This window comes from Trachypithecus francoisi, unplaced genomic scaffold (genome assembly GCF_009764315.1).
Source record: "Trachypithecus francoisi isolate TF-2019V2 unplaced genomic scaffold, Tfra_2.0 Lachesis_group12, whole genome shotgun sequence".
In the NCBI taxonomy this organism is placed as follows: Eukaryota; Metazoa; Chordata; class Mammalia; order Primates; family Cercopithecidae; genus Trachypithecus; species Trachypithecus francoisi.
The window spans coordinates 64,208,933-64,235,748 of NW_022681457.1; the positions used below are offsets into that span (position 1 = coordinate 64,208,933).

The window sequence follows — 26,816 nt, forward strand, 5'->3', positions numbered from 1 at the left end:
AATCAGCATTAACAGCCTTCTGGGAATTGCTCACTTCACAAATGTTTTTTGGAGGTAATCTCAATTCCCCCTGAAGACTCTGTCTCTGCACTCACAGATGAGAAGAAAATCACTCCCAGAAAGAGATGAGAGCATGGAATCCCAAGCCTTTATCTCAGTGTTCAGATGACCTCTCTTGACAAATGCACAAGATACGACAACTGCGGCCACTATCCTAGTTGGAAACACAATTTGGTAAGTGGCTGTTCTTTTCAGATAAACATATGGAACTTAGATGAAATGTATTTCAGGAAATACCGTGAGTAACATTATATGGGGGGGAAATTCTGCTCTCCTGGATTAGAACATCACTGACAGAGGTCAGAGAAAATTTCCTGAGGGATCAGAGACTGTAATTTTCCACTGGATGCTAAGATTCCAGCTGTAGGGCTTGTAAGTATCCTTCCTCCCTCTTCCCTGAGACAGCTTCATCTGAAATCTCCAGTTTACCCTCAACGATTAAACACCTAGAACCATACTATAGTCATGCAAGTCTTCACTCAAAACACAAGGGCATAGCAGTAAGACTGTGATCCTAAGCTGTCATCTATGGAGTGGGCACTTGGTATTTGAGGGGCACTTTTTGAATAAATCATTTCAAAAATTTTCTCGGCCGGGCGCGGTGGCTCAAGCCTGTAATCCCAGCACTTTGGGAGGCCGAGACGGGCGGATCACGAGGTCAGGAGATCGAGACCATCCTGGCTAACACGGCGAAACCCCGTCTCTACTAAAAATACAAAAACTAGCCGGCGAGGTGGCGGGTGCCTGTAGTCCCAGCTACTCGGGAGGCTGAGGCAGGAGAATGGCGTACCCCGGGAGGCGGAGCTTGCAGTGAGCTGAGATCTGGCCACTGCACTCCAGTCCGCGACAGAGCGAGACTCCGCCTCAAAAAAAAAAAAAAAAAAAAAAAAAAAAAAAAAAAAAAATTCTCAAAAAAACCTGTAATTTAAACATTTCTTTGAGATTCTAAGTATTCTAGTAATCTATTGTATTTCTACCCACCATGGAACCCACATTCCCCTCTGCAAAATATAAATTTCTATTGTATTCACCCCTCACTCCTGAACATAAATTTATCCTCACAAATTTCTGCCCAGATGACATTTTGATGGCTATTTACACATCCCCATCTCAGACAGCACAGTGTACATAATTTGGCCCCTAATGGATCCTCTATGAAAAGTCCTTTAATCAAGGGAATAGATGAGTCCTTATTTGTCTTGAACGTCTCTACTTCCTCCAGGACAGAAGTGATCAGTGACCACAGCTGGTTCAGGAATCACAGGATCTTGCAAAGTTGTCTACGATTGACATGAACTGGCTGGATTTTCACTCCAGGTCTATCACCTTCTTATTTGTTAATGAAATATTTGTCTTCAGACATTATGACAGATATCCAATGAGTTTCAGAAGGTTTGAAAATGATGGACCCTTTAGACATGAATAGCCTACATGGTGAACTTACAGAGGCGACGCCACTGATCAACAAACAGCTGCTCTACCAAAAAAGCCTGGAGTTACAAAGCGAGTGAACATTTTTGCAGAGCTAGAAACTAATTCCAATAAGGCTAAAAACCTGCTACTGCTGGTAGGGAAAATCCTAACTATTCACAGTCAAATACTTTTATTGCGAGGTTATTTAGGTTGATGTTGATAAGGGAAAAGTTCCCTTGTCCTCCTGGCAAGGCGTGCGACGAGGGTGTGGCTTGCTTCTTCAGTGCCCCGCTGCTCAAACCTCTAGGGGAATATACAGACGGGTGGGCTGTGGGGCTGCGACCCCATGGCAGTGTCTAGGGGTGAATGTTTACAGCTGAAGCCCCAGTGGGCGTGTTACAGGGTGCCCTTTTAGTTTAGCCGTCCGCAGGCGGTTTATGTTAGCTCAATTAGATCCCTGCCTCATCGCAAGGACAGAGGGCTTTCTGTATCCCGGGGTTCCTGTCTTGGTGTACCAGAAGAATCAGATCACAAATGGGCTTGAAGGATGACTGCGGGGTTTTAAGTGGAAGTAGCTCTCAACAGTTAGGGGAGCCAGAAGGGAGATGGTTTTCCCCTGGAGTCGGGCTGCTCCGCAGCACCTGCTCTCCTCCGACTGCCCCAGCCAAACTCTGCGTTCTTCTGGTGGGTGGCCTGCCCGCGTGCCAGCGTCTGTCATGTCTTCTTCCGCCAACATGTTCCTCTCGATGTCCAGCGGCATGTGTGTCTGCTTCCTAGGGTCTCGGAGTATTTATACATACCGGATGGGGGCGGGAACAGGATGGCGGCGTGGCAGGCCAGGGCGGTCTTGGGAAATGCAAAATTTGGGCAGGAAAACAAAAATGCCTGTCCTCACCTAGGTCAGTGGGCACAGGGCCAGGGGTAGAACCCTAGCCAGGGACCACACCCTCCTGTACCCAGCACTTCCCTTCCCCACTTCCGTATCATTTAAAGGGACCCCGCCCTTCCCTCCCCCGCACTCCCCTTCCTCACTTCCGTATCAATGTCATCACCCTGGGCTGACACCAGGAATCACTGTAATGTGGGCTTAATAAGAACAGAGCTCAGCTGGCCGCGGTGGCTCACCCTGTCATCCCAGCACTTTGGGAGGCCGAGGCGGGTGGATCGCTGGAGCCCAGGAGTTCGAGACTAGCCTGGGCAAGATGGCAAAACCCCATCTCTACAAAAAAATATATAAAAATTAGCCAGGTATAGTGGCGCGCGCCTGTAGTCCCAGCTACTCTGGAGGCCGAGGTGGGAGAATCACTTGAACCTGGGAGGGGGAGATTACAGTGAGCCGAGATCGAGATCGCGCCACTGCATTCCAGTCTGAGCAACAGAGGGAGACCCTGTCTCAAAACAAAACATAAACAAAGCAAACAAACAAAAATCGGAGCTGACAGTCAAGGTGAATTTCACGTTTGCCTGTATTTCAGTTTTAGCATTATATAAACCAAAAGAAGAATGCCATAAAGGCTACAGGCAAATAATACAGAGAAGTATTACTGGAAAAGGAACCAGAAAGGGTAAATATCTTCTAAACGTATGATGGGACAGAAAGATAAATGTCTTTTACATATAGTTAATGTCTGTTTGATTAGTCTTATTTACATTCTCCTTTTAAAAGGTCTTACATTTAGCATCTTAGATAGAACCCAGAAAATTTAAATATTTAATAGAAACTTAAAATTTCTGTATCAGAGAACAGAAATATATTTTTCTCACACGTGATTAGTCAAATTGCCACTATTAATCGTATTAATGTTCTGTTAAATAATAGTATTTCTGTAGCGAAAAGCAAACAGTATGGAAAGATAATTTCAAACACCTAGTTTTCATATTTTTGCGTTAAAGTAATAACATATTTTGGTATACATTATCATTTTTTGTTTTTGTTTTTGCTTTTTCTGACCTGGTGTGTTACTGCCCTGGGTTGGCCCTCTAAGAAGCTGGCCACCTACTTCGGGCCTCAGGTGTCAGTAGCCCCCCGACTCCCCAAAATCACCCAGCTTGGAGGTCTACAAGCTTCCCGCTCTGCGAGCGCCTGCGCCTGCGCACCCTCAGCCGGACGGGAGCGCCCAGAAGTCTCCGGGTGCCGGTGGGAGGCCTTGTGGACTGCGCCGCGCATGCTCGGCGGTTTGACGGCTCCGGACTACATTTCCCACAGGCTACTGCGATCCGGCCAATGTAGCCTGAAACTACATTTCTCAACGGCCCCTGGAACGACCTCAACCTCTACCTCCTCGCTAGTTCATTGTGGTCGTTGACCCGGCAGCGACCTTAGGAGTTTTGCGAGGTAGAAGTCAGCCCCCGGCTCAGAGGTTAGAGCAGCCCCGCCGGGCAACCTGAATTTCTGCAAAGGAACACAGTTAGCACCGGGAGTTCTGCAGACCTGGGTCGGCGCGGAACCTGAACTGAGACATGCGTGAGCGTTGGATGGACCGGGAGAGGATCTCGGGCCCGCGAATGCGGGAGAGGCAGGGAAAAGGAGGGTGCGTGGGACAGGGCCGGTGTGCACCCGCGAAGACTGGGTGCATGGCCTCCATGCGAATCTGCGCTATTAATATTTGTTACTATTTTGGATAAAATCACTGTAATTGATTTATGTAAAGGAGCAAAAGACTCTTTAAGTCTCAGTTTAAAAAGGAAACGATAGATATGATACCTTGTGCATGCAGCGGGAAGAAATGGGAGTGCCAGGAAGCCTCTTCTCGTTTGGAAAAAACTTTATAAGTATTTACACCTTTTTTAAAAATGAGAGCAATGCCGGGCGCGGTGGCTCAAGCCTGTAATCCCAGCACTTTGGGAGGCCGAGACGGGCGGATCACGAGGTCAGGAGATCGAGACCATCCTGGCTAATATGGTGAAACCCTGTCTCTACTTAAAAATACAAAACACTAGCCGGGCGACGAGGCGGGCGCCTGTAGTCCCAGCTACTCGGGAGGCTGAGGCAGGAGAATGGCGGGAACCCGGGAGGCGGAGCTTGCAGTGAGCTGAGATCCGGCCACTGTACTCCAGCCTGGGTGGCAGAGCAAGACTCCGTCTCAAAAAAAAAAAAAAAATGAGAGCAATGTCATCTGAAAATTATCAGTGCAGGGAAAAGGACTTCAAAAGATCTGTTGTGCAGATTACTTTCCTAATGACAAAATTATGTAAGAAAGGAGAACAAGATGACAGCTGTAAACATTTCCGTCAATCTCCATATTGCACAGAAATAGGACCCAGGCTTTTCTTAAGGTTCTTCAATTTTGCGTTATCCCACAGCAGTAGTTCTCTCTCTAGCTGCTAGGGGACAGAGGAAATTTAAACATCAGAGAATCTTTTCTGTTGGTTTTTTGTTTGTTTTTAAAGAAGAGTTGCTCTTAATTTTTTAGTTAGAATTAAAAGAAAGCATGCCAGAGAAACACGTTTTAAGTAAAAAGTGGAAACAGGTCGGGTGGCACGGCTCATGCCTGTAATCCCAGCACTTTGGGAAGCTGAGGCGGGTGGATTGCCTGAGCTCAGGAGTTCGAGACCAGCAACAGGGCAACGTGGTGAAACCCCGTCTCTACTAAAAATGTAAAAATTAGCCAAGTGTGGTGGCGCGCGCGTGTAGTCACAGCTACTTGAGAGGCGGAGGTGGGAGAAGTGCTTGAAACTGGGAGTCAGTGGAGGTTGCAGTGTGTGGAGATGAGGCCACTGCAATCCAGCCTGGGTGACCAAGCAAGGCCCTGTCTCTAAAAAGAAATAGATACATAAATAAGTGGAAACAAAGTGTTTCTTTAATTAAAATGAAATAAAGGTTGTATAATGTTTATGTAATAACTCCAATGCAGTCAGGAGTTCGAGACCAGCCTGGCCAACATGGCAAAACCCTGTCTCTACTAAAAATACAAAAGTTAGCCAGGCGTATTGGCAGGCCTCTGTAATCCCAGCTACTCGGGAGGCTCCCAAGAGGTGGAGGTTGCAGTGAACCGAGATCACACTACTGCACTCCAGCCTGGGCAACAGAGCGAGACCCTGTCACAAAACAACAACAACAACAACAACAACAAAAATCCCTTATGATGCCTAATTTATAAATTAAACGTAATCATAGGTGTGTATGTGTAAGAAAAAGCCTAGTATATATGGGGTTCGGTCAGACATGTACTGAGGATCTTTGAGTGTATCTCCCCCCGTGAAAAAGAGGGAACTACCATAATAAGAGTTAACTCGACCCCACGCTGTGGCTCTCGCCTGTAATTCCAGCACTGTGGGAGGCCGAGGCGGGCGGATCACGAGGTCAGGAGATGTAGACCATCCTGGCCAACATGGTGAAACCCCCTCTACTAAAAATACAAAAATTAGCTGGGCGTGACTGCGCCTGTAGTCCCAGCTACTCAGGACGGAGGCAGAGGCAGGAGAATCGCATGAATCTGGGAGGCGGAGGTTGCAGTGAGCCAGGATGGCGCTACTGCACTCACTCCAGCCCTGAGTGACAGGGCAAGACTCCGTCTCAAAAAAAGATAAAAGAGCTAACTCATGTTAAGCAAGTATTCTGTTAAGTTTTGGGGGTGGGTTTTTTGTTTGTTTGTTTGTTTGTTTTTGTTTTTTTTTTTTTTGAGGCGGAGTCTTGCTCTGTCGCCCAGGCTGGAGTGCAGTGGCCGGATCTCAGCTCACTGCAAGCTCCGCCTCCCGGGTTCCCGCCATTCTCCTGCCTCAGCCTCCCAAGTAGCTGGGACTACAGGCGCCCGCCACCTCGCCCGGCTAGTTTTTTGTATTTTTAGTAGAGACGGGGTTTCACTGTGTTCGCCAGGATGGTCTCGATCTCCTGATCTTGTGATCCGCCCGTCTCGGCCTCCCAAAGTGCTGGGATTACAGGCTTGAGCCACCGCGCCCGGCTGGGGGTGGGTTTTCTTATTCTTCAGGACAACCGCATGTTGGAGCTGATATTCCTATTACTATTTTAGTGGTGAGAAAACGGAGCCGTATTAGTAACTGCCTGATCATTTTCTCCTATGTTCTCTATCTCCCATGTCCTGACCAACCTCAGATTTATACTGCCACCATTAAAGAAGCTCTGGATTGGGTAATGTGGACTCTTTCTTAGGCTTAGAACGTGGGAATGGAGTGCGGAGAATCTGTTCAAAAGAAGACTGCAACCCAATTTGAGACCTAGATCAACATTCCCAAAATGAGGGCCTAGTGGGAAAGCTTGTGTCTGATTCTGCCTTCCTTAAGACGTGCCACTCCTCTGCATCCAACTCTGTACAGCTTAGTTCACTGGGGCTTGAATTCCACTGTTCTCCACATTTTGTTTGAGGGTGTTTGTAGCACAGTTCGGAAGCTGAAATGGAGGGACAAGAAGGTTTATTAATGTATGTCATTGAGAACACTAAAGCCTCCTTTACCTCTTTCTGGATTTTCTAGAGTTTGAACTTCTCAGATAGAGGAACCCCAGTGAAGACTGATCAGTTCTTAGAGTTCTCAAAGCATGGCCCACGTAAGTTGGTGTTTCTTCTTGAAATATTGGGATTTTTACATTATGTGGCTATTTTCCTTAATTGATCTGAAGCATTCTGCATGAGAGTGCACCATCTAATTGCCTACTTGATTCCTTCTGTGTGGCAGAAAGATGTCAAAGTATTGTTTCCTCCTTACAAGGTCCTCGTTTCTAATTGGTGTTCCTGAATTCATTGAGCAAATTACTGAGCAGGTAAATAGTAAGTCTTAGCTGAAAGGCTGTGATAGAGCAGTGAAGGACTGAAGTCCCATGGCAGAAGTATTTGAGCTTCCTACATCCAGCTGTGGTTTGATGAGTTTGATCTGTTGGCTTCATTTGGCCACACATCAGAAGATTTGAAGTTTTCCACAGAGCTGATAAGATGGAATTTTGTACTAATTGGTCTCAATATGATGAGATAACATGCTCTCCGAGGCTTTTAAGATTGATTGGGGATGTGATTGTGACGTGAAACATTGATACGATTCTTCTTGGGATGCCCGAGAGTGATACTACGTCAATTTTATTATGGAATGGGACCTGCCAGACTTGGACAACATGCGTTTGGTTCTGAGTCATTTTCACCCTAATCCACTAACTCAAGAATAGCCAAATGGCCAGGTGCAGTGGCTCACACCTGTAAACCCAGGACCTTGGGAGCCCAAGGTGGGAGGATCACTTGAGCCCAAGAGTTCAAGACCAGCCTAGGCAGCATAGCAAGACCCTGTCTCTACCAAAAAATTTTTTTTTAATTAGCCAGGCATGGGGGCACCTGCCTGTAGTCCTAACTACTTGGGAACCTCAGACAGAAAGATACTTTGAGCCCAGGAGTTCAAGGTTGCCGTGAGCTATGATCATAGCACTGCACTACACACTGGGCAACACAGTGAGACTCTATCTCAAAAAAATTTAAAAAAACAACAGACAAAATATTAAGTGAAGGATATTGTATGACACTATAAGTGTATTATTGTCAGTAGTAGATTAACAAATTACCAGAATTGGGGAAACCTGAGGCATTTGGTGCAATCTTCATTTATAAGTATAAAATCATTACTTTTTTTTTTTTTTTTTTTTTTTGAGACAGTCTTGCTGTGTCACCCAGGCTAGAGTACAGGGGCACAATTTCGACTCACTGCAACCTCCACCTCCTGGATTCAAGTGATTCTCCTGCCTCAGCTTCCCAAGTAGCTGGGATTACAGGCATCTGCCACAATGCCCAGCTAATTTTTGTATTTTTAGTAGAGACAAGTTTCACCACATAGGCCAGGCTGGTCTCAAAGTCCTGACCTCAAGTGATCTGCCCACCTCAGCCTCACAAAGTTACTAACTCAATATAGATCCACAAGATAACTTTTATGTCACTATGGAAAAAAGTGTTTATTAATACAAGGAAAAACACTTATGATCTGACATAATGAACTTGAAGCTTGAGGAGTTATTCAACAAATTTGTGTCATGGCTATTTTCTAAGGCAGATTTTATTCTACAGTTGGAGAAAGAAATCATAGCTATCTTCCTCTTAAAGGGAGAGTAATATAGAGACTAATCCTTTTTGAGAATTTGTTTAGTTGGATACCTAGCAGGCAATATCTTTGTATATACTCTTTTACATAAAAGGGAAACTAGGATTATTTTGTCCATTTCACCACAGATATGGAGTATTGTGATATCCTACAATATATAGGACATTTTGTCCATAGCAGCAGGATTCTTCTAGAACATGCAGATACTATGCTCATCCACTTCCCATGTTATAAGCTTCCAGCCTGTTATTGTTCCCTTACTACATCGAAACGTTTATTTCATCTCCTTTCACCTTGAAAGCATTTTCTTTGATTTCACCAGAAATATGTGGGTTTGCAGTTTCAGGGATCAGTGACATTTGAGGATGTGGCCATAGCCTTCTCCCAGCAGGAGTGGGAGAGTCTGGACTGTTCCCAGAGGGGCTTGTACAGAGATGTGATGTTGGAGAACTACAGGAACTTGATGTCAATGGGTAAGTGTACCTTTCTCAAATACTTGAGAATCTGCTCCCTGTTATACTTTCTCCATTATAGATTTTAGGGCTATCTTAAGAACTGAACACAATTTCTTCTTGTTGCCAGAGAAATCATTTGAGCTTTGTTAGGTTGGAAATGATCCAATGGCAGGATTAGAATTCTGGATTGTTTATTGCAAAACATTGACAAAAGAGGCCAGGTTTTCTATTATGTTTTTACTCTGAATTGCTCTGAACGTTCTGTAAAAATCTGACCCACCTTGCAGGCAAAACAGCTAGACAAAGGGTCTTGATTTGTTCTGTCTGAAGAGCCTATATAACTTATATGCCGGCAGATTGGATAAACAAATCATTTAAAACTGGAGCTACCTGATTTTATTTCGTATAATATAATCTGATTTTGTGGTTAAAATTCATCATCTCTGAACTTTGCATTTAAGAGTAAATGCAGGGGCCGGGCGCGGTGGCTCAAGCCTGTAATCCCAGCACTTTGGGAGGCCGAGACGGGCGGATCGAGACCATCCTGGCTAATACGGTGAAACCCTGTCTCCACTTAAAAATACAAAAAACTAGCCGGGCGACAAGGCGGGCGCCTGTAGTCCCAGCTACTCGGGAGGCTGAGGCAGGAGAATGGCGTAAACCCGGGAGGCGGAGCTTACAGTGAGCTGAGATCCGGCCACTGCACTCCAGCCTGGGTGGCAGAGCAAGACTCCGTCTCAAACAAACAAACAAAAAAGAGTAAATGCAAATCAAATCTATATCCTATAGATGTAGATGTCTAAGGAGACTTTGTTTTTCTCTTAGCAAAATAACAATAATAATGTTAGTAACACACAGTGTGCTTACTGTGTGCTGGTTCACTGTTCTCTGCTCTTTATATCAATATATATTTGTATTAACTGATTTTTATCCTTACAAGCACTCTATAGGTGCTAACCATTTTAGATGAGAATTCTAAAGCACAGTGTATTTAAGTGAGTTATGCAAGACCACACAGCCCATAGGTGACGGTATCAGAAACTTGAACCCAGGCACTTAGGTTCCACAATCCATGTTCTCAATCACAATGTCATACTTTTTTTTTTTTTTTTTTTTTTTTGAGACATAGTCTCACTCTGTTGCCCAGGCTGGAGTGGAGTATAATGATCTCAGCTCACTGCAACCTCCACCTCCCAGGTTCAAGCAATTTCTCCGGCCTCAGCCTCCCTAGTAGCTGGGATTACAAGCATACACCATCATACCCAGCTAATTTTTGTATTTTTGGTAGAAACAGGGCTTCACCATGTTGGCCAGGCTGGTCTCGAACTCTTGACTTCAAGTGATCTGCCCACCCTGGCCTCCCAAAGTGCTGGGATTACAGGCATGAGCCACTGGGCCCCGTTTTTTATCAAGACACAAAAAATAAATAAGTATACACTTATCTATGTTTATAATAGATAGATAGATAGATTTCATTTAAAATAAAACCTTTCAGCCGGGCGTGGTGGTTCATGCCTGTAATCCCAGCACTTTGGGAGCCCAAGGTGGGCGGATCACAAGGTCAAGAGATTGAGACCAGCCTGGCCAACATGGTGAAATCCCATCTCTACTAAAAATACAAAAATCAGCTGGGCGTGGTGGCACATGCCTATAGTCCCAGCTACTCGGGAGGCTGAGGCAGCAGAATCCCTTGAACCTGGGAGGCAGAGGTTGCAGTGAGCTGAGATCGCGCACTACACTCCAGCCTGGTGACAGAGTGAGACTCCATCTCTAAATAAATAGATAAATAAAACCTTTCTCTACCTATCTGGAATTATGAATCCTCTTACTCTTCTCATCTCTGAGATATAAAGGTCACTGTCATTTGACCTTTCATTTATGGCAAATTTAACCAAAGCTGAAAGTATTTTTGAACTCATATTTTATTTCTTTTCCACGTTCTTATCTCATAAGCAGGACATTCCCTTTCTAAACCACATGTGATCGCCTTATTGGAACAATGGAAAGAGCCTGAGGTGACAGTGAGAACAGATGAAAGAAGATGGTGCACAGGTGAGTAAGAGCATGGCAGGTAGGGAGGCCATCGTTGCTGGAAACAGCCCAGCTGTCAGGCAGGAGGTGCATCTCTGCCATGTTTGGAAGTTTCCCTTCAAAGCCCTACGGCCTGGGTAGAAAAAGGCTGAGACTTGGGTAAGAAAGAGATAATCTCACCAGCCTCTCCAAAGGAACTTCATTACCCATTTTAATACTCACTCACGGCCGGGCGCGGTGGCTCAAGCCTGTAATCCCAGCACTTTGGGAGGCTGAGACGGGCGGATCACGAGGTCAGGAGATCGAGACCATCCTGGCTAACACGGTGAAACCCCGTCTCTACTAAAAAACACAAAAACAAAAACTAGCCAGGCGAGGTGGCGGGCGCCTGTAGTCCCAGCTACTTGGGAGGCTGAGGCAGGAGAATGGCGTAAACCCGGGAGGCGGAGCTTGCAGTGAGCTGAGATCAAGCCACTGCACTCCAGCCCGGGCGACAGAGCGAGACTCTGTCTCAAAAAAAAAAAGAAATACTCACTCACCTCTTGTTTCCCTCTCGGTTTATTACGGACTTAGTCACTTTCCCAGTGCATTATTCCATCTGCGTTTTGAATTTCACTGCTTTCACCTCCTCTTTTGCATTTGGATTATTCACATATTCTTAGACAGTAATATTTGAACAGAGACAGGAACAAGAAGTGAGAGTTCAGGCCGTGTAATTATGTAAGACATGCCAAGCAGAGGGAATAGCAGATGTGAATGCTTTGGGTGGGAACGAGTTTTGTGTGTTTCAGGAGCAGTAAGTAGGCTCGGGCAGAATTAATGGGAGAAGAGTAGGAAGAAAAAAGCTAGCATGCTAGCAGGAATTTGAATTTGTTTGTTTTGTTTTGTTTTTGAGTCAGGCAGTCTTCTTTTGTCACCTAGGCTGGCATACAGTGGTGCAATCATAGCTCACTGCGGCCTCGACCTCCTGGGCTCAAGCCATTTTCCTGCCTCAGCCTCCTGAGTAGCTGGGACTACAGGCACGTGCCACCACACCTGGCTAATTTTTTTAATCTTCGGTAGAGACAAAGTCTCACTGTGTGGCTCAGGCTGGTCTTGAACTTCTGGGCTCAAGTGATCCTCCTGTCTTGGCCTCCCAAAGTACTGAGATTACAGGCATGAGCCATTGTGCCTGGCCAGGAATTTGGATTATTTTCTAATGTAACTAGAAACTATGACCTAATTTACATTTTTCCAATTTTTGAATTTTGGAAAATTCTATTAAATAGGAAACAGATACCAGAAAAACAATATCAAAATGTATAGCTTGATGAGTTATTATAAGGCAGATACCTTTGTAACCATCACTCTGGTCAAAAGATAAAACAGGCCGGGCGCGGTGGCTCACTCCTGTAATCCCAGCACTTTGGGAGGCCGAGATGGGCGGATCACGAGGTCAGGAGATCGAGACCATCCTGACTAACACGGTGAAACCCCGTCTCTACTAAAAATACAAAAATTAGCCGGGCGTGGTGGCGGGTGCCTGTAGTCCCAGCTACACGGGAGGCTGAGGCAGGAGAATGGTGTGAACCCAGGAGGCGGAGCTTGCAGTGAGTGGAGATCGCACCACCGCACTCCAGCCTGGGTGACGGAGCGAGACTCCGTCTCAAAAAAAAAAAAAAAAAAAAGATAAAACATTTTTTACAGGGGCTGGGAGACAATGGGAGGGAGAGTATTAGGACAAATATATAATGCATGCAGGGCTTAAAACCTAGATGACAGGTTGATGGGCGCAGCAAACCACCATGGCACATGTATACCTATGTAGCAAACCTGCACATTCTACACACATATCCCAGAACTTAAAGTAAAATAAAAAATTTTAAATACAATTTTTATAAAATAATGTCAGGCTTGTAGAAAAGTTGGAAAGTTGTACTAAGAGTTTTCATATACCCTTCGACCCGGATTCTCCAAATGAAGAGAGAAAACTCTTTTACCTTCCCTTAAGGCTTATGCCCTGTACCTAATCACACTCACCTTTCTCCCTCCCTGATTAATCACCTCTAGCCACTTCAAACTTTGCCAGACATCCCATATTCTCACTCCCAGTCTTACCTGCTCTTCTCAAATCAGCCTGCTATGCTTATGGACACCTGCTGGTTATTTTGGGGTTCTCAGGTCTGTCAGACACCCCACATTGTCCCCCTCTGCTTTTTCCTGCACAGATGCCTAACCACACAAGTCTTAGCTGTAGTATTTTGTCTCTGTCTGCTAGAATTTTGCCATTTTGAGGGTACTTCTTCCTGTAGTTTTTTTGTATATGTTATCTGTAGTTTTTTTTTTTTTTAACAGTTTTGCTATCCTGTTTGCTCTGTTTTTATGGGGGTATTTGTTTAAATTCAAAAACAATGCTACCACTTCCACCATTGTGGTAGTCCGTTTTCACGCTGCTGATAAAGATATACCGGAGACTGGGTAATTTATAAAGAAAAAGAGGTTTAATGGACTCACAGTTCCATGTGGCTGAGGAGGCCTCACAATCATGGCGGAAGGCAAAAGGCACGTCTTACATGGCAGCAGACAAGAGAGAATGAGGACCAAGTGACAGGGGTTTCCCCTTAGAAAGCCATCAGATCTCATGAGACTTATTCACCACCATGAGAACAGTATGGGGGAAACCGCCCCCATGATTCAATTATCTCCCACCAGATCCCTCCCACAACACGTGGAAATTAGGAGAGCTACAGTTCAAAATGCGATTTGGGTGGGGACACAGCCAAACCCTATCAACCATCATCCTAGTTTATGTTTTTAGATAATTACTGCAGGTATTTGCAGTGGGTAATCTGAATGGGGGCAAGAGCAGTGCAAGCTGGGGTTCTGAGTGGTTTGGATTAGGATGTTAGTGGTGGACAGTGGTGAGAAGGCAGGGTGTTCATCATACATTTTTAATGTAAAACTCACAACATATTGGTGGATTGTAAATGGATATGGAGGCGAAGAGGGAAATCAGGAAGGATCAACAGGTTTGGACTTGAGCAGCTGAATGGGGGTACAGTCATGTGAGATGGTAAAGAGGGAAGGGCAGGTTGGAGGGCAGATCTAAAGGTGTCTGCTTTCCATATGTTAAGTTGGAGATGACTACTACTCATCCAAGCAAAGATGCCGAGTGGGCTGTGGAATATGCAAGTCTGGAGCTCAGGGAGAGTTTAGGCTTACACATGAGAACTTGGGATGCAGCTGTGCCTGGTGGCTCATGCCTGGAATCCCAACACTTCGGGAGGCCAAGTTGGGAGGATCACTTGAGCCCAGGAGCTGGAGACCAGCCTGGGCAACATAGGGATATCCCATCTCTACATAAAATGTACAAATTAGCCGTGCATGGTGGTACACACCTGTGGTTCCAGCTACTTGGGAGGCTGAGGCAGGAGGATGGCTTGAACTCAGGAAGTCAAGGCTGCAGTGAGCTATGATCACACTGATATCACCACTGCACTGTAGCCTGGGCAACAAAGAAAAACCCTGTCTCAAAATAAATAAATAAAAACAAAAATTGGGATTCATTGGCATTTGGCTGCTATTTAAAAGCCATGGCACTGGCTGAGGTACCCTAGAGAGTCAGTGCAGGTAGTGACGATTCTTTTCTTTTTTTTTTTTTTTGAGATGAAGTTTCACTCTTGTCACCCAGGCTAGAATGCAGTGATGCGATCTCGGCTCACTGCAACCTCCACCTCCTGGGTTAAAGCGATTCTCCTGCCTCAGCCTCCTGAGTAGCTGGGATTACAGGTGCCTACCACCAAGCCTTACTAATTTTTTATATTTTTAGTAGAGATGAGGTTTCATCATGTTGCCCAGGCTGGTCTTGAACTCCTGACCTCAGGTGATCCATCTGACTTGGCCTCCCAAAGTGCAGGGATTACAGGCGTGAGCTACCGCACCCAGCCAGTAGTGGCTACTCTTAACATTTAGAGGTCTTCTAGAGGAGGCTGCAAAAGAGACTGCCTCTTTTAAGATAGAATTAAAACCAGAAAGTGGTGCCACCAAAGACAAATGAAGAAAGTGTTTCAAGATAGAAGAGTAGGCCAGACACAGTGGCTTATTCCTATAATCCCAACACTTTGGGAGGCCAAGGCAGGGGGAATCACTTCAAGCCAGGAGTTCGAGACCAGCCTGGGCAACATAGCAGGACCCCCCCCCATCTCTACAAAAAGTTTAAAACTTAGCCAGGCATAGAGTCATGCCCCTGTAATCCTAGCTACTCATGAGGCTGATGCAGGAAAACTGCTTGAGCCTAGGAGTTTGAGGCTGCAGTGAACTATGATCACACCACTGCATTCCAGCCTAGGCAACAGAGCAAGACTGCATCTCTTAAAAAGAAAAAAAGAAAAAAAAAGATAGAAGAACGATCATCTGAAAAGTGAACTAAGCTAAGCAGTGATGAGAATTGACCACAATATATATATTTTTTTTTTCAAGACAGAGTGCCACTCTTGTCGCCCAGGCTGGAGTGTAGTGGCACAATCTTGGCACACTGCAACCTCTGCCTCCAAAGTTCAAGTGATTCTCCTGCCTCAGCCTCTTGAGTAGCTGGGATTAGAGGCGCCTGCCACTATGCCTGGCTAAGTTTTGTATTTTTAGTAGAGGTGGGGTTTCATCATGTTGGCCAGGCTGGTCTCAATCTCCTGACCTCAGGTGATCTGCCCACCTCGGCCTCCCAAAGTGCTGGGATTACAGGTGTGAGCCACTGCACCCAGTCTGACCACAATATTTAGCCTTGCTAAAGGAAATTTTCAGGGGCATCTAGGGGTGAAAGCCTAACTGGTCTGGTAAAAACAGAATGGGAGACAAGCCAGTGCCAAGAATGAGCACAGCAGTCCTCTTAAGGCATTTGGTTCTGAAGAGACGGAAAAAAAGAAAAGAAAGAAAGAAGGTCACATTCTGAAGTACTGGGTGGACAGGACTTTGGGGGACACTATTCAAACCAATACACCTTGTATCCTACCAGTCACCTTATATTCCTTGGAGGATTTTCTTTTTTGTTTTTTATAATGCTTAATATCTGGAAGTATTATACCCTTCTTAAAAGTCTGAATTTGGGAACTTTTTTTGCATTTTGCCAACTGAGTTAAAAACTCCATAACAATCTTCACCAAGATTCACTAGTCCTTAATAATTTACCACTGTGCTCTATATCTGTATATACAAAAATTTTTTGCTGTACCATTTAAGTAAGTTGTACAATTACAAGACTTTATTCCTAAATACTCCAGAAGGTACTAAGAATTAAGGATATGATTCAAACACACAAAAACCGATTTCACTTGCAGTGCCCACCGGAGGTTCATCTTAGGCTCAACTGCGCATTCAGACTAAGACTGCCTGTGGTTGTCTTGGCTCCATCTGTTCCGCAGCAGGAACCCTAGCTTGCCGGCAGGGCTTCCTCACCTATTCTGTCAGGCTGTGTCCTTACAGTGGTTCACGCGGGATACACTCGCATAGCCATCCAAAAGTAAGGCACAGATAGACGAGACACACACCAGGTGAGTTTGCGAGCTGCCACGACTTAAAGAAGATACAAGCCTTTCACAGAACTCAGTACCCGTAGCAATTCCATGGGCATGGTTTCCAGGGTCCCCACAGAAGACATGCCATTTAAAAGAGATTCTACATTTAGGGAAGCTCAGAGTATGGAGTTCCCATCAGGTACTTATAGAGTTCCACTCAGTCCACATGCAACTTACCTATCAGTGTCTCCTCTTCCCTCCCCTCCCCTCCCCTGCCCTCTCCTCTCCTCCCCTCCCCTCCCCTGCCCTGCCCTCCCCTCCCCTGCCCTCCTCTCCCCTCCCCTCCCCTCTCCTCTCCTCTCCTCTCTTCGTTTCAGATGGAGTCTTGCTCTGTCGCCCAGGCTGGAGTGCAGTGGTGCAATCTCAGCTCACTGCAACCTCCGCCTCCCAGGTTCAAGAAATTCTCCTGCCTTAGCCTCCAGAGTAGCTGGGATTACAGGCATACACCACCACACCAGATAATTTTGTATTTTTAATAGAGACAGAGTTTCACCATGCTGGCCAGCTGGTCTTGAACTCCTGACCTCAAGTGATCCACCCGCCTCAGCCTCCCAAAGTGCTGAGATTACAGGGGTGAGCCACTACACCCGGCCAGTGTCTTTATTTTTAAAAATAAACAATGTGGATTAGTAAGACAATGCACCAGGTATCCTTTTGTCATCTAGAACAGCACTTCCAATATAAATATGATGCCACAAATATAATTTTAAAATTTCTAGTAGCCACATTTATTAATAAAAAGGAAAAGGAAGATGTTAAAGTTAATTTTAATAACATATTTCATTTCAGTATATTCCAAATATCATTTTAATACATAATCACTATATAATTATTTTCGTTTTAGTAAGTCATTGAGATCTAGTGTGGATGTTTCACAGAACATCTCAATTTGGTCTAGGCCTGTGGCTCGTGGGCCCCAGATGAGGCAGCGAAGGTCTAGAATGCTGCTTCCTTTATTTTCGTATTTATCTTCTGATTTGTCTGATATTTATGACATGTCTTCCTTTGTCAGCTTGCTAATCTTTGTTCCTATGGGTGGATAATGAAATTTTTGAATTCTCAATTGTGTTCAATAAAAAGTTAAATTTTCTTTTTTTTTTTTGGAGACAGAGTCTTCTTCTGTCACCGAGGCCGGAGTGCAGTGGTGTGATCTCGGCTCACTGCAACCTTCACCTCCCAGGTTCAAGCAATTCTTCTGCCTCAGCCTCCCAAATAGCTGGGACTACAGGCACCTGCCACCACACCTGGCTAACTTTTTTTTTTTTTTTGACAGAGTCTTGCTCTGTCACTCAGGCTAGACTACAGTGGCACAATCTCAGCACATTACAACCTCTGCCTCTCAGGTTCAAGCGATTCTCCTGCCTCAGCCTCCTGAGTAGCTGGGATTATAGGTGCCCATCACCACACCAAGCTAATTTTTGTATTTTTAGTACAGACGGGGTTTCACCATGTTGGCCAGGCTGGTCTCGAACTCCTGACCTGGTGATCCACCCTTCTCGGCCTCCCAAAGTGCTGGGATTACAGGTGTGAACCACCGTGTCCGGCCTAACTTTTGTATTTTTAGTAGAGACGGGGTTTCACCATGTTGGCCAGGCTGGTCTCAAACTCCTGACCTCAACTGATCTACCCTCCTTGGCTTCTCAAAGGGCTGGGATTACTGGCATAAGCCACCGTGCCTAGCCTAAAAGCTAATTAAAAAAAAAAAAAAGACATGCAGGCCAGGCATGGTGGCTCAAGCCTGTAATCCCAGCACTTTGGGAGGCCGAGACGGGCGGATCACTAGGTCAGGAAATCGAGACCATCCTGGCGAACACGGTGAAACCCCGTCTCCACTAAAAAAATACAAAAAAAAACTAGCCAGGCAAGGTGGCGGGCACCTGTAGTCCCAGCTACTCGGGAGGCTGAGGCAGGAGAATGGCGTGAACCCAGGAGGCGGAACTTGCAGTGAGCTGAGATCCGGCCACTGCACTCCAGCCTGGGCTACAGAGCGAGACTCCATCTCAAAAAAAAAGACATGCAGGTGATGTGTCCAGACTTTTTTCAAGCTTTCAAAGGCACTGCAGGTTTTTGAGCAACACAGTAAGGATATGGAAAGATGGTTCAGCGTTGATTTATTTCACCACTGCATCATCTTTCTAGGCAGTGCCATCATTCATCCACTTTCTTATTTAGTTTTTCTTTGTTGACATGCTTGGGCATAATTCACAAATAATGATGAAATAACTCTCAGGATTATGAGACAGAAAAATGTTCCCAGGAAACTTATTCTTACTGGAATAAATAAAATTACTGTCTCATAGTAGGTTGTAGTTTTATAAAAAGGTGTAGTAGAGCTCTAATTGTAAAATTGAACGAAATTTAGTGTATTTTGAAAATAAGTAATTTTTCTCTTTGTTCTTTTGAAGGCCTTTAAGAAAGACTAAAAGTCATGAAATACTAATTCTTAGAAATAGTTAGAACTGCTTGAAAAAGAAACTCAAAAACTAAAAATTGATCCCATGGGCCCTGAGAGAGTATTGAAGATTAAGACAGGTTCAGGGAGGTATGCTGGTCTCAGTTTTCTTTAGCACAGAGATACGGGATTTCATTGATTTCTGTTCTCAATGTCCCCCGTCTCCTTTTTGGTCATTCATGCTTCAGCCTTATCTGTAAAATAGGCTATTATCTTCTTGGCACCATGATTATCAAATGTACACAACTATGTCATTTCAACCTCCAAAAGTTTTTTTTCTATTCTTTTATTTAGAGTATCATTTGGAGTTGAGCATGATGGCACACACCTGTAATCCCAGCTCTTTGGGAGGCCGAGTCAGGCAGATCACCTGAGGTCAGGAGTTTGACACCAGCCTGGCCAACATGGTGAGATGTCTCTACTAAAAATACAAAACTTAGCTGGGCATGGTGGTGCATGCCTGTAATCCCAGCTATTTGAGAGGCTGAGGCAGGAGAATCACTTGAACCAGGGAGGTGGAGGCTGCACTAAGCTGAGATAGCCACACTGCACTCCAGCCTGGGTGACAGAGCGAGACTCCGTCTTAAAAAAACAAACAAGCAGGCCAGGCACGGTGGCTCACGCCTGTAATCTCAGCACTTTGAGAGGCCAAGGCGGGCGGATCACAAGGTCAGGAGATCGAGACCATCCTGGCCAACATGGGGAAACCCCGTCTCTACTAAAAATACAAAAAATTAGCCAGGCGTGGTGGTGGACGCCTGTAGTCCCAGCTACTCGGGAGGCTGAGGCAGGAGAATGGCGTGAATCTGGGAGGTGGAGCTTGCAATGAGCTGAGATCGTGCCACTGCACTCCAGCCTGGGTGACAGAGCGAGACTCCATCTCAAAAAAAAAAAAAAAATAGAGTATCATTTGGATCATTTGATGAGAAAATGGTTGCACAATAGCATTTATGACTCTAGGCATTTGAATCCTAGAGTATAGACAAATCCTAAGAGAATGATTACGATCAGAATTTATAGTTCACTTCTAGGCCAGGATCAAAGACTTATACCCAAATGCAACCACCTGGACAGATCCCATCCCTAATCCAAAGAGCCTACAGAACCAGATATGGAAGAATTATCCCAGTTATCTAATTTCGTGACTTCTTATTTCTTTCCTAAATCATTTTAGAGTTTTTAAAGATTTCAGAGGTCTTTAAAGATGCAAGTACAACGTTCTTCTCATAAGAATAATGTTTCTTGCTTGGAAGGCATGGTACTTTTTTTAAACAATGTATTTTGAACCAGTTGCCTATCGAGTTTCATGGACATGAATTTGTGTCTTTGTGACATTGTCCAGATCTGTTACCTGGATTACAGTGTGAAGATGGTTCTCCCCATTTTGAGGGTCCTTTTGTGTAGCATGACATTAAAAGGCTCGGAGGTAGAAGAAAACAGTCCAAAGTTCTCTTTCAGTGGTGACAAGTTTTGTTTTGTTTTGTTTTTGAGATGGAGTCTCACTCTGTTGCCCAGGCTGGAGTGCAATGGCATGCTCTCGGCTCACTGCAGCCTCCACCTCCTGGGTTCAAGCGATTCTTCTGCCTCAGCCTCCCGGGTAGCTGGGATTACAAGTGCCTGCCACCATGCCCAGCTAATTTTTGTATTTTTAGTAGAGACAGGGTTTCGCCATATTGGCCATGCTGGTCTTGAACTCCTGACCTCATGATCTGCCCACCGGTTTCCCAAAGTGCTAGGATTACAGGTGTGAGCCACTGCACACAGCCTGACTGAAGTTTTTTGACACAAACTAAGGTCCGGTTTCTCTCCTCTTTGAATTAAGTTATCTAAAGGTTTCTTTTTCTGACAAGGGAGATGAATGGGCCACAGTGATCCTAGGAGAGAACGGGAACCATCCTAAAGGCAGGTATTGAGTTCAGTGAGATAACATCTAATCCAATTTTGCCATTGGTTTTTGTGTACAAACCCAATGCTTTAGTGGCCACCCCAGTGATCTCATCCTATGGCCTTATCAAATAATATGGTAATACTTTAAAAGGTGGTAAACAGTTTTGTATGAATATATCAAAGGAGGCAATGTGTATCTTATCAGGAGACATCTAATGTCTTCCTGTGCTCCTCATTAAAAGACTGTCTACTAGATTACAGTGATAATGGTCCAAGTCCACATTATTGAGTTACCTGTTTCTCCTTGTGACTAAACAATAATCTGTGTGATCTTACTTTGTTCTCAAGGAGTATGCATTTCTTCAGTTTAGCAATATGTCTTGTCATGGTTTTAACAACAAATGATAATTGTCATTGGAATTGTAAAATATCATTCTTTGTATGGAGATATTTTATTATTATTATTTCTTTTGTATAGGAGGCTGGACTCAGTGGCTCATGCCTGTAATCCCAGCACTTTGGGAGGTGAGGTAGGAGGATGACTTGAGCCTAGGAGTTGGAGACCAGCCTGGGCAATGTGGCGAGACCCCATCTCTGTAAAAATTACAAAAACATTAGCTGGGCGTGGTGGCACATACCTGTAGTCCTAGCTACCCAGGAGGCTGAGGTAGGAGGGAATCACCTGAGCCTGGGAGTTTGAGGCTGCATTGAGCTGTGGTTGTGCCACTGCCCTCCATCCTAGCCAAGAGTGAGATCCTGTCTCGAAAAAAAAAAAAAAAAAAGAAAAAGAAAACCAGTAGGAAACCAAGGAATGAAGTGCTGGAAAATAAAGACATGGACATCCTTAGACAAAGTTAACAGTTTACCATATTCCTGATAAAGTGACATTTTATTTTAAACACGGATAGGATAAGAAAGCTCCAGTCTACAAATAAAACATGCCAGAAGATTTTTAGGCAATGCTGCCACCTGCACATGGAACCAAAAGGTGAGAAAATTTGTAAGAACGTCAAGGTGCTAAAAGGGGGAAATTAGGTCAGTATGGGACAGAGGGAGCTGTGTCTTGATATGAGGCGTGAGAGGTGCACAGGGACCATATTATTTGTGGAAAGATACATGGATTTTAATGTAAGTGCCACAAGAAACCCTCAGAAGGAACAATAAAATATGGATTATAAAAATTTCATCTGCATCAGAAACATTTGTTAGAAAGGTTGACAGTATTGATGCCCAGGAACTCCCCCTATATCTGATTCAGAGGGCCTGGATGCTGCCTGAACATCCATTTTTTCACAGGCTCTTCAAAGATTTTTATGCACACCTAAATAAAAACTGTGTCACTAATCACCAACCTTACTATTTTACATAAACACTTGTTAATCTCTGTATTCCTTCTGTTTTTTGAATTTCATAATGGTATTTTAATATTACTGAGCTATTTATTTCTAGTTAGTGTTATTTTCAGTTTTTCTCTTTTCTTCCCTAGAATTTTTTTTCATATAGAACAATAAGATATTTTAAACATTTTTCTTTCAGATTTGCAGTTGGAAGATGATACAATTGGCTGTAAAGAAATGCTCCCCTCTGAAAACTGTCCATCTTTTGCCCCACATCAGAAAATTAGTAGACAGAAACCACATGAATGTCGGGAATATGGAAAGACTCTTTGTCAAGACTCAAAGCCTGTTCAACATGAAAGAATACATAGTAGTGAAAAACCCAACAGATGGAAAGAATGTGGGAAGAACTTTAGTAATGGACGTCAACTCACTGTACATCAGAGATTGCATGTTGGTGAGAAACCCTACAAATGTGAGAAATGTGGGAAGGCCTTTATCAGAGGTGCAGCCTTTCTTAAGCATAGAATTCACACTGGTGAGAAGTCACTCAAATGTCAGCAATGTGGAAAGACTTTTAGTGGTAACTATCAACTTACAGTACATGAGAGTATTCATACTGGGAAGAAACCATATGAGTGCGGGGAATGTGGCAAAGCTTTTCTAGCATGTGGAAAGCTTACCCAGCATCAGAGTATTCCCACTGGTGAAAAACCCTTTGTGTGTGAGGAGTGTGGAAAGGCCTTCAGTACCTTTTCATACCTGATTCAACATCAGTGAATTCATACTGGGGAAAAACCCTATGAATGCAAAGAATGTGGGAAGGCCTTTAGTACTAGCTCACCCCTTGCTAAGCATCAGAGAATTCATACTGGCGAGAAACCCTATGAATGTAAGGAGTGTGGGAAGGCTTTCACTGTGTATGGACAGCTTCCTCGACATCAAAGTATTCATACTGGTGAGAAGCCTTTTGAATGTAAGGAATGTGGAAAGGCCTTTAGACTTAATTCCTTCCTTCATGCACATCAGCAAATTCACGCAAGGATAAAGCCCTACAGATGCAAGGAATGTGGGAAGACCTTCAGTCGTGCTTCATATCTTGTTCAACATGGAAGACTTCACACTGGCGAGAAGCCCTATGAATGTAAGGAGTGTGGCAAGGCCTTTAGTACTGGCTCATACCTTGTTCAGCATCAGAGGATTCATACTGGGGAGAAACCCTATGAATGTAAGGAATGTGGCAAAGCCTTTATTAGTCACCATCAGCTTACTGTACATCAAAGGGTTCATACTGGAGAGAAACCCCATGAGTGTAAGGAATGTGGCAAGACCTTCAGAGTGCACGTACATCTCGCACAGCATCGGAAAATTCATACCGATGTAAAGCCCTACGAATGTAAGGAATGTGGGAAGACTTTTAGTCGAGCCTCGTACCTTGTACAACATGGCAGAATCCAGACTGGTAAGAAGCCCTATGAGTGTAAGGAATGTGGCAAGGCCTTCAGTTCTGGCTCATACCTTGTTCAGCATCAAAGAATTCATATTGGGGAGAAACCCTATGAATGTAATAAATGTGGGAAAGCCTTTACCGTTTATGGACAACTTATTGGCCATCAGAGTGTTCACACTGGTGAGAAACCTTTTGAATGTAAGGAATGTGGGAAGGCCTTTAGACTTAATTCATTCCTTACCGAACATCAGCGGGTACACACTGGTGAGAAACCCTTTAAATGTAAAAAATGTGGGAAGACCTTTAGATACAGTTCAGCCCTTAACGTGCATCCGAGAAAGCATATATGGGTGTTATACCCTAAGAGTTTGAGGAATGTGGGAAGTGCTTCGTGTATGGCTCAAACATTGTTGAACATCAGGGAATTTATGCTGATAGGAAACTTGCAAATATGAAGAATATTGGCAGGCCTATTCTCATCTTTCTTAAAATTCATAATACAATTCAGAAAACATAAGCATCTTCATTTGTCATTTCTAGGTTTGTAATACCAATATTTATACTGGTGGACCATTCAGAAAAAGTGGGAAACATTATTACTTAATGGTTACAGCATTGACAGCACGAAATTTTATATAATGTATTTATTCTAATGTGATTGTATGAACAAGTGAATAAACAAACTTGTACCTCCTAAACCATTATTGAACTTCAAATAATTCATCATTATTTTTTAAAACCAGTTAACAATGTAACAAAAGCCTTTAGCCATGGCACTCATGTTAATTATCATCATTGTTACTCTACTGCCTTGAAGCCCATTTGGTATTAGGCACCACACTTATCACCTGAGGGCATTGTTTAAAAATGGTGATAATAGACCGGGCACGGTGGCTCAAGCCTGTAATCCCAGCACTTTGGGAGGACGAGATGGGCGGATCACGAGGTCAGGAGATCGAGACCATCCTAGCTAACACGGTGAAACCCTGTCTCTACTAAAAAATACAAAAAACTAGCCAGGCGAGGTGGCGGGCACCTGTAGTCCCAGCTACTTGGGAGGCTGAGCTAGGAGAATGGCGTGAACCCAGGAGGCGGAGCTTGCAGTGAGCTGAGATCCGGCCACTGCACTCCAGCCTGGGCGACAGAGCCAGACTCTGTCTCAAAAAAAAAAAAAAAAAAAAGGTGATACTAGAACCTACATTCTTATTTCAAATAAAAATAAAACCTATGTTCAGTAATATTAGTTACATTATCTTTTTTTTTTTTTTTTGCAGTTACTAGTGAAATTTTGAGAGTAAAATCCTATAGTTGTAGTTAATTTAGAAAGGCCTCTTTATTCATTCCTCCATTTTAGAATTTGAGATCATTCTTTCCAGATAAAACTTTGTAGAAAGAAAGGAACATAACAAGATATTGGCGTAGAGCATTTGTCTCAAGTTGATTGAACTTTTGACAGATACCCACTGCTTAATGTGTGAGAAAATATTGAGAATAGCCTATAGTCCACATTCTCTGCCCAAAATTCAGGATAAATTGGAAATCAAAATAGGATAGCAAAAATAAATGATACACTTGAAAATTTCTTTGACAGCTTTACTATGGAAATTTCAGCATAGAGAGTAGTAGAAAGAATAATAAAATTATCACCATCTTTGATAACATTTTGCCTTTTTTTTTTTTTTTTTTGAGACAGAGTCTCGCTCTGCTGCCCAGGCTGGAATGCAGTGGCCGGATCTCAGCTCACTGCAAGCTCCGCCTCCTGGGTTTACGCCATTCTCCTGCCTCAGCCTCCCGAGTAGCTGGGACTACAGGCGCCCGCCACCTCGCCCAGCTAGCTTTTTGTATTTTTTAGTAGAGACGGGGTTTCACCGTGTTAGCCAGGATGGTCTCGATCTCCTGACCTCATGATCCGCCCGTCTCGGCCTCCCAAAGTGCTGGGATTACAGGCTTGAGCCACTGCGCTCGGCCACCTTCTTTCTTTTATCTCTGCTGCTTTATCTGTACATACTTATGTCTACATTTGAGAAATTGTAGACTTCACCATTACACTTTTGAGTCTCTTGCTTTTGAGCCCCACCTTTCTACACAAATTTTGTTTTTTTGAAGAATCCAAGGAAAGTGTGTCATAGAATGCCTTGCATTCTGTATTTGATTGTTTCTTCATGCTGTCACTTACACTCTGTATTAGTCTGTTTTCATGTTGCTGCATTTTGGTCAAAGCCATTGAACAAATCTCTAGGGAGTTCCAAACTTTCCCACATTTCCCTGTCTTCTTCTGAGCCCTCGAAACTGTTCCAACCTCTGCCTGTTACCCAGTTCCAAAGTCGCTTCCACATTTTCAGGTATCTTTTCAGTAACACCCCACTCTACTGGTACCAATTTACTGTATTAGTCTGTTTTCATGCTGCTGATAAAGACATACCTGAGACTGGGCAATTTACAAAAGAAAGAGGTTTAATTGGGCTTACAGTTCCATGTGGCTGGGGAAGCCTCACAATCATGGCAGAAGGCAAGGAGGAGCAAGTCACGTCTTATGTGGATGGCAGCAGGCAAAGAGAAGGGTGCTTGTGCGGGGAAACCCCCCTTTTTAAAATCATCAGATCTCATGAGACTTGTTCATTATCACGAGAACAGGGCAGGAAAGACCCATCCCCATAATTCAGTCACTTCCTACTGGGTTCCTCCCATGACATGTGGGAATTGTGGGAGTTAACAATTCAAGATGAGATTTGGGTGGGGACACAGCCAAACCATATCACCCTCTGTCTCATGTTTTTTCTATATATTGGAAGTTACAAATATTTCACTGGATTCTGAAGAATACTTCCAAGGTGATGCCACATATATCTAGAAACATAGTATCAGGTTTTCCCATAATTAGTAATACTCTTAAAATTTGGTTAAGGCAGTCGGTGCTGGAGTTTTCCATTATAAGGCTCTCATGTAATTAGTAATCTGGATAGTGATATTTTTAACTTCTCCATTGGGAAAGTGGTTACATGTATGTATAGGTTTGGGATTAAAGAGGTAGCCAAATTTGAAATTAGGGTCTATTCAGGAAAAGAGGATCATGAGATGCCTATATATCAGAACTTTAGATAGGATGGCAAAACTATAATTTGAGACATTAATTTAAAAACAACAAAATTAGAAAAT

The 26,816-nt window shown here is 44.0% G+C and overlaps 1 protein-coding gene across 1 annotated transcript; it reads left to right on the top strand.

The window, feature by feature from the left end:
* The first annotated feature begins 4,181 nt into the window (after nt 1-4,181).
* On the top strand, nt 4,182-24,358 carry ZNF30 (zinc finger protein 30). Its single transcript, XM_033225676.1, is given in 5 exon segments — nt 4,182-4,241; nt 6,904-6,976; nt 8,843-8,975; nt 10,914-11,009; nt 22,410-24,358. Coding segments are annotated over 4 exon segments (1,944 nt in total). The 5' UTR covers nt 4,182-4,241; nt 6,904-6,967; the 3' UTR covers nt 24,116-24,358.
* Nucleotides 24,359-26,816: the final 2,458 nt, after the last annotated feature.